Source organism: Cyprinodon variegatus, unplaced genomic scaffold (assembly GCF_000732505.1).
Source record: "Cyprinodon variegatus isolate N-32 unplaced genomic scaffold, C_variegatus-1.0 Scaffold273, whole genome shotgun sequence".
In the NCBI taxonomy this organism is placed as follows: Eukaryota; Metazoa; Chordata; class Actinopteri; order Cyprinodontiformes; family Cyprinodontidae; genus Cyprinodon; species Cyprinodon variegatus.
Window position 1 is genome coordinate 129,964 of NW_015150726.1, and position 8,560 is coordinate 138,523.

Consider the following 8,560-nt stretch of genomic DNA (forward strand, 5'->3'; position numbering starts at 1 on the left):
GTGTGATTCTTTCTCGACCTCTCTCTCTCTGAGGAGGTAAATTTAGTCCTGACGCTGGCCTGTTAAAATGAGTCCACTGACGCTGTTAGAGGGGTGGCAATGTGAAGGAGGACTGAGAACACATATGAACTAAATGTCCACAGAGGGGGGGACACCTCTCAAGTAGAGTGAAGATGGCAAGCTTGTTGGCAAATAAAGACAGCTTTAAGGTGACTATCCCACAGGTATGTGACACGTTCTTTAAAATAACAATGACTACAGAGAGAGAATTTAAATTTGCATCAACTTTTTTTATTTTATTTTAACCACGTGACTTCTGCTCTGAGGGGACACTGTCCTCCTAGTTCTAATAAAGAAGGATGTCTAAAGAGAAGCTGACTTCCCTTTTCTGGTTCTTGAAAACTTTTCACCTTTAATTTTCCAGCTTCCTCAGGTCCTGCAGGCTGACGTGGAGATCAGGCACGGAAATCTCCTCAACAACTAACAGATTAACGTTTCTTTTAGTTTAAGGAATTCTGGGAATTTGGAAAAGCCATTTGAATAAATCATCTGCAAAGACAAACATTTAAAACTTAAGATCCTTGCTAACTCTGGAATAACAGAAACACATATAAAGGAGGAATTTCCCCTAAATTAGAAACGATAAGCAAGATATTCCTGAATCCTGCTGCACAATGTCTACATGCACAGCGGCTTATTTACGTTTCTTTTTACTTTGAGTGATAATTGGTCGTTTCGCAGGTACAGTAGACGCCTCATTTTCACACCTATTAAAAGCTTTCATAGAAGCAGTTTATAGATTCAATATATGATATCAAACAATTTAAAGTAAGGACATAAAAAAATGAACCGAGATTTGATGTACTCGATATTTAAATTTTGCACTTTATCAATTTAATAATTTAGAAAGTAAATGCAATATCAGTCTCTAACAAAGAAATTAAGTTAATATAACTCTGTGATGCAATCAGTCTGAGTAGGAATAATCAGAATGATATTTGTAAAGTAAATAAAACAGTATGTACATTTTTATTTCCAGCACTAAAGAGCTGTTATGGTTATTTGTTTGTTTGTTTGTTTTTTTATTGGGGGGGGGGGGTGTTCATGTTTAACCTCCTATAGAAATCTAATACTATTCTCCCAAGTTGGTAAGGGTTTTATACATTTTCAGGCACTTTACTATGTTTCTCTTTTTGTGCGACATGCCTCTCGAACTTCTTTTCATTTTGTCTTTTTACGACCACAAACTTTAATGCAGTTATGATCCATTGCTTTTTATGACGTTAAGTTCTGATTTGTTTCTTGCTAAGATCAGTCAGACTGGAAGCCAAATGGATTTAGTTTCAGGTTTTGACCGAGCCATTCTAACACGTGTTCATCTACACTAAGGTTGTGTTTTACCTGTGGGCAACACAGGACTTGTACACTAGAAAAACGATCTAGAAATAAGTAAAAAGTTCTTAAATGAAGTGTATTTACCCTTAATTTGAGTAGGAAAATTAGATGATTTGCCAATGGAATTAGTATTTTTACCCTTAAAATTAGATATTTAGATAAAATGCTCTTGAAGTAAGACAATGCAATTGTGTTTTCTTATTATAAGTGCAAATTGTCTTGTTCAATTGGCAAAATGTTTCTTTTTCCTCCACAATTCAAGAACAAATTCACCTATTTTAAGAAAAAATGACTTATCTAGATTTCGATTTTTTTAAGTGTATCTATACCCTCCTGATAATACATACTGAAGAAATAAAATCAATTAAATGTAACCAGATTTCCTTTTTATTTGCAGCATTTTCCCGCATAATGTTTATTTTGTGTCCATTTTCTGTTTTGATTTGCAGTTAGTGTTTGTGTGTTTTGTAGCTTGCATCATCCATGTTTGCAGTGAGCTTTGGAGCAGCAGGTTTGCATATTTTCCTAATACAGACTCACAGCTTGTAAGTTTGGGAGCCACTGATAAAGGACAGAAATGCCACATTAGAATAGCTTTACTTCAGGATGGCAGCAATAGTCACTGTAATTGGTCATAAGAGAGGATAAATATCACTGTATATGTAATAATATCTTTTAAAATGATTACTGGAGGTCTGATTTTTTTTTTCACCTGGCACTATAGCAGGTGTGTGAACTCTTTAGAGTCACTTTTATCGTTTTATATTCTGCTGCTGTGTGTGGCTTCATTTATTTTGCTTTGGAAGATTAAAGTGTGAACAAGAAGCCAAAATCTGTTACCATAGAGGAATGTTTTTGAACCTTTCACCACTTGCAGCCCACCCTCCCTGACCTCATCAATACGCAGGCTAAAGCTCTACTCCCACACATCCACACTCGGACTGGGTCATCGGTTGGACTGTTGACGTCATTCCCAGCTGTTGCTCTGTCCAAAAGTCCCTGTCTACACTTCTGGGTATAGTCCTCATAATTTCATATGTATTCATTTTTTTTTTCTGGGAAGAACCACAGATTGAAGGGGTAGGGTTTACATTCTTCTCGTGCATCTCACTTCTCATTCTTTGTTATTTTCTCTCTCTCCTGCTTCCCAAAGTCTTTCTTCCAAATGTGGAATGCCTTGGCTTTAATGAGGCCATACCTCTGCTTACAAATGATGACAAAGAACCAGACGTATTACGGTAATACCATCAGACTGGAGCCAAAACTGCTTTCTTGTTTTTACAGGAAAAGCTTCTCGATAGCTGCTACTCTGGGATAAATAAAATCAAAGCGAGCTTCAACGATTTTTATTCAGGATACACATTAGAAGTTGAAATGGATAAACTCCAGAGGAAACAGAGGGTAAGACAAGCAGCTGTAGATGGATGCTAAACTATCAGCAGGGTCCTAAACAGGGTAAAGAATGTAGGATGTTCTTGCAACATTCATGCAAGAATGTGGGTTTAAAGCCGTTTGATCTCTGTTATTTATTAGAGCAGTTTAAGTTTTAAAATGTCCAGCAGGGGGGAAATTCTCATTCCACAGTCCTTCTCTTATCTCTGTGTGCTGTTTATTTTTTTGCCTGGATTTACTCAGTTTTCAGGTGCAAAGTTACATCACTTTCATCTGGAAATGATTTTCAAAGTGATGTTTCGTCTGCGAACATGTTCTGTCATGTTCCTGTGTAGTCTGGCCTGATGCCAGTTTAGATCCTTGAATGGTTTTGGTGCAACAAAAGTAAAAAAAAAAAAAATGAGAAGAGGGAGGTTCTGAAGGAGACAAAAGGAGAGCATTTCTCTGTAACCACAGGGTTCATATGGCGCGTTTATGCCTCCCTTCATGTCTCAGTCCTCCAGGCCTTGATGATGAGCGTAGTGGCTCTGCTGTGTCTTTACAGAGCCAAGAACTTCGCTCGTCTGGGATGTCTGTGGGGGATGTGACGGTGCTCCCATCCGGCTCCCTGAGCCAGGGGCAGCGTTCGCTGACCAGGCTCTACTGTCAGAATGGAGGGCATCACCTGAGGATTTTATCCGATGGGACGGTGAATGGTGGGAGGCAGGAAAATGACACTTATGGTAAGAAAGAAACACATACAGATTTTTTTATATATATATATATATAAAAGAGCATCATTTCAGAATTTAAAACTACATAGCTTAATTTGAATGTTTGATTTCTGCTTGTAATTTACAAAACTTTTGAATGACAAACTTAAAATTTGGAAAAATCTAAACTTTTATTAAGTAAACGAATAACTCAATAAAGCTCTAAAAGTTTTAAAACTTCTGGTTATAACATCCCAGCCTACTATGTGGAGCTTATGCTGCACTTAGAAAAAACATTACCAGGCATTTTGAGAAAGTACCTTTTCACTTCCAGTAAAGTTACATGTGAGCTCTGGGAAAGAAACATATAGGTTAAGTAAACAGGCCTCTATACTATGTAAATAATCTGAATCCTCTGACAGGAATATATATAAGTCCCTGTAAAAAAAAAAAAAAAAAACTCTAACTTATGTGGCAAATCTGGAAAACCACCTGTAAGTTTCATTTACATTTTTGAATGTAACCTAATTCCAATAAAATCCTCTCTTAAGCTGAGATAAAAAAAAAAAAAAAGAAAAAAAACTCAGAAAGCAATCTACGTTCCGGAAAGTTTCCAGTGAAAGTACTGTGTAGGTTCAAAGTAGTCACAGAAATATCTCACTCAAATTTGAAGATTCATGAAAAATTATTACGATATTAATAACAAATTGGCGCTATAACTGCAATAAGTTGTGCATTAACTAATGTGCAATAACCCAGTTAATACCCAGTGCAATATATATATATACATACAGCACATTTTCTTCCTTCCTCTTGATTATTGAGCCTATGTGAGTGGTTAATTTCTCCATTGTGAGATCAGTAAAGTCAGTCAACTAATCAAACTCCCATTTAACTTTTTTAACAAGAACCTTTTAAATAAACCTGATCCATATTTATTTCTAAAATAAAATTATTATGTAATTCAAACAAATAAACATTATGTATATAGATAAATACAATAATTTGTACCGGTATCAATTTTGAGCTAGTTTATTATTTCTAAATGCACAAACCTGATGGATTTGCATCATGTTAGGTTTATTGGATACATTTGTGTTGAAATTATCAAGAATAAGTATTTGGGAATTTGTCATGTAATAAAATTACATACATCTTAAAATTTGGGTGAAATATATTTGTAAGTGAAGTGTATGTATGTTTTTTTTTTTTTTTTTTAAGCAAAAGCCAGTGAAGATAAGCTATATGTTTCAACAAAGTAGCTCAAAAGTTGTGGGAAAGTTAACTGTAATTTCCAGAATGATAACCAGTAAGTAATGTGGAGTAAGCTCTGTTAAACTGACCTTTAAGTTAGATAAAAACTACTTGTAAACTACCCTGAAATGTTCTGTGAAATCAACCTGTAGGCTTCTGGGAAGTAGCCTTTCTTCCAAGGCAGTCAAGGTACAATTTCTAAGGAAGTTTAGGAAAACAACTGAAAGCTTATCTGCATAATCTGGGAAACTAAACTTTAAAACGTGTTATTACTGGAAATTATTTCTTGAGCAACTTCCTGTGCAAGCTTTATAAATCACCTATTCCAGTAAGGCTGCTTAGTAATGGGAGATTTTGCATCACATTTTACATTCTGAACTGCTGCTTATCCATGAAATCAGCTGAGTAAAAGATTGTTTTTGGACAAAAAACTGTTATATTTTGTAGGTGGCCTCTTTATTTTGGGCTTGAAACGGTAACAGAAAAATCACGTCAAAGTGTAATGTTGCATGTGTTGCAGAAATCCTGAGACTGAAGGCGGTGAGAGTGGGAGTGGTGGTGATCAAAGGGGAGATGACAGGAAGGTATCTGGCCATGAACAAAAACGGAAACCTTTATGGATCAGTGAGTTCCTTATTCTCTACTGTTAACTTATAAAAACATTATTAAACAAAAAAAGGTGTTTATATTTCTAAAACTAAATCCGACAATGACTTTAAATCACATTGAGATAAAGCTGTCTTAGTGTTTTCATTGGTGTCAACTTTTAGAGGAATTTACAATGGATTCAATGAATCAAACAGCTTCTAAATGTCCATTCCTTTTTTTTTCTCAGCAAGCACTAAATGATGAGTGCTACTTTTTGGAAAAATATGAAGAGAACAACTACAACACATACTGCTCCCAGAAATACAGCTGGTATGTTGCTTTAAAGAGGAACGGCCAGCCTAAAAGAGGACCGGACACCCACCAGGGTCAGAAGGCCATTTGCTTCCTGCCCAGACCCACAGGCAGCGGGTAAACAGAGAAGAACCACGGAAAAGCACCCAGCTAATCTGAGAATAGAACACCTGGTAGACTAAGCTGCGCTGGACTGAGTATCGTAAACACGACTTTGACAGAGCTTTTGCTATTAAGACCTGATAAAGTTGTTTGAACTGTCCGCTCAGCCTAACGACCCAAATATTTATTCCTCCACTGCAACAGACGGAAAAAAATCTTTTCTATATAAACATAAGAGCTGATATCAGAAACATTCTCCGGTTTATGAGCACAAAGACTCCCTTTTTGACTTTGGCCAACAGTGTTATCAGGCTGCAGTGCATGTCTCCACAGCAAAACAAGAATCCACTGTGAGCTCCCTGGCTTGAAATTACAATCCTAGAGGAGAGAAATGTGCAGCTTGCTCTAAAATAAATTATTTAAAAAAATTATTTAAATACTTCTTGGAGTCCTTATACATTCTGTCTAAGCATTCGCTGCGAGCTTTTGGAATAGAAAACAGACCCATAGTTAACAGAAAGCCTCTGTTTAATGCATACGCATCATTTGACGCCAAGGTCAGAAATCCAACCTCTGAGGGCTGCATTTAGGATAATAACTTTTATAAAAGAGGTGCGGGCAAAGCTGCTGTTCCAAATGTGGCCTGATAATGTAAAAAAAGTTTTACTGTGAAAAAAAAGAAAAAGACTAACCTAATTTGCAAGGTGGCAAATGAACAATATGTACTGTTTGATACATAGCAACAGGACAGCCTGCATGTTGGAAATTAAATGATATCTGATATCTGATGCATCTGATATTTAGGTAGGAAAATACACTGCCATAAACTTAAAGTAATTTTTTCTTAAAATAAGTCAATTTGTTCTTGAATTGAGGAGGTAAGTTTGACACTTTGCCAATGGAAGCAAACATTTTACATTTAAAAGAAGATAAAACTATTGCATTGTTTAATTTCAAGTTCATATTATCTATCCATCCATCCATCCATCTTCTTACACGCTTGTCCCGAGTGGGTTCGTGAGGGGTGCTGGTGCCTATCTCCAGCAGTCAATGGACGAGAGGCGGGGTCCACCCTGGACAGGTCCAGTCCATCTCATATTATCTAATTATCTTATTCTAAGAATAAAAATACTCATTTATTTTTGCAGATCATCTTATCTACCTGCACAAATTGTAGTGTAAGTGTAAATAAACTTATTTTAGAAATATTTGCTTATTTCTAGATGGTTTTTGCAGTGCCTGAATGTTCCTGAACTAAAGGAAAGCTGCTTCAACCTAGTTTAAAGAAGATCGTTTTTAAGCTGCAGTGAAGTTTCTTGGTAAACCTGTTTGTGTTTCCACAACATATTGTTTTTGCTTGATGTACAATATTTATGCATGGTTTCATCCATATTGAAACGTGACTTTAATCAATCCTGAAAAAAGATATAATGTGATGTAAACAAAAGGTACTCTGGATATAGTTTTGAAGTGATAAAGTTAGACCTGTATAAACTGACTCTTAGTTACCTTTACTAAAAACTGTGAACTTGGGTTTTTATAATGACAAAGTGAACAGTGATCATGTAGCTTTTAAAGTCTCTGTTCTATTTTGTGACGTTTTTTTAAACATTAAACACAATAAAAGGAATCGGCCATCTTGTATCTTGTGTTTTTTTTTTTTTTTTTAATGTGTTTAAATAGCATACAGCAATATTTTAAAACCTCTTCTTATCAGATGTGTTGAGTTACCATAGCTGTCTACATTTCCAGAACTCAAATTGAGGGTGAAAAAAAGACCAGTCTGCAGCTGTAATTTTCATTCATTTTGAATTTATATGCTGATAAATCATGTAATGTCAAAGTTCAGTGATGGTTTGTTGAGGACCCGAATGCAGAGATGGAAGGAAGCAGAGATGAGTTTTTGCTGATTTAATGTAGAACCAAAGGCAACAGAAGGTATAGTAAAAAAATATATATATTACAGCAAAACCCCCCCAAAAACAGGACACATCAGGGAAAACTCACATGGGGAACAAGTAAGCAACAAGACACCAGCAACGAGGAACTGCAGAGGTGGTATATATATGGGGAACAGAATAAAGGATGGGTTCATCAGCTGATAGGGCGCAGGTGTGGATAGATTTATCTTATCTAGAAGGAAGCTAGGGGGAAGGAAACTAGGACAAGAGGGCAATAGAGGGTAACTTAAAAAAAGCAACAGGGCTTAAATATAACACATAATGGAAATGAAACATATATATATATATATATATATATATATATATATATATATATATATATATATATATATATATATATATATGTGTGTGTGTGAGAACTATAACAAAGTTACTACCTAAGTAACCTAGACAAGAGAGGCTATATGCAGAGAGTGGAAGAAATGGAAATTCTCACCGTCTACAATTATACAATTACAGCTAAACAACTAGTAAGTCAATGTTCTAACATCCGTAAACGACAAGCTGGAGAAAACCTGGAAGGTCAAGGCATCAGTGGTACCTGTGGTCATTGGGGCCCTTGGGGCAGTGACCCCCAAACTGGAGGAGTGATTACAACAGATCCCTGGAAATACATCAGACAGCTTGGTCCAGAAGAGTGCAGTTCTAGGAACAGCAAAGATACCATCAAGCTCCCAGGCCTCTGGTAGAGGACCCGATCATGGAGGAAATAAGGGGGGAAGACCACCTGCGATGGGTGAAGACGAGTTTAAAATTGCATATATATCTTTTTATTATTATTATTATTATAAGCATTTCTTTAGATTGAACTTATAATTTTAAAATCAAACATAAAAAAAAATAGTGCATCTCTAACTTGAAAAT

General features: G+C 35.9%; 1 protein-coding gene across 5 annotated transcripts; it reads left to right on the forward strand.

Annotated features, from left to right (window-relative positions):
- The first annotated feature begins 69 nt into the window (after window positions 1–69).
- Window positions 70–6,501, forward strand: LOC107089939 (putative fibroblast growth factor 1). 5 transcript variants are annotated; one of them, XM_015383007.1, is made up of 4 exons: window positions 70–224; window positions 3,332–3,509; window positions 5,254–5,357; window positions 5,569–6,501. In XM_015383007.1, the coding sequence occupies exons 1-4, from the start codon at window positions 174–176 to the stop codon at window positions 5,752–5,754; spliced, it is 519 nt and encodes a 172-aa protein (XP_015238493.1). In that variant the 5' UTR covers window positions 70–173; the 3' UTR covers window positions 5,755–6,501. The 5 variants fall into 5 exon arrangements, with proteins under 5 accessions (XP_015238493.1, XP_015238494.1, XP_015238496.1 ...); XM_015383008.1 differs by having other exon boundaries at window positions 80–209; XM_015383010.1 differs by lacking the exon at window positions 70–224 and adding an exon at window positions 2,177–2,410.
- The last annotated feature ends 2,059 nt before the right edge of the window (window positions 6,502–8,560 follow it).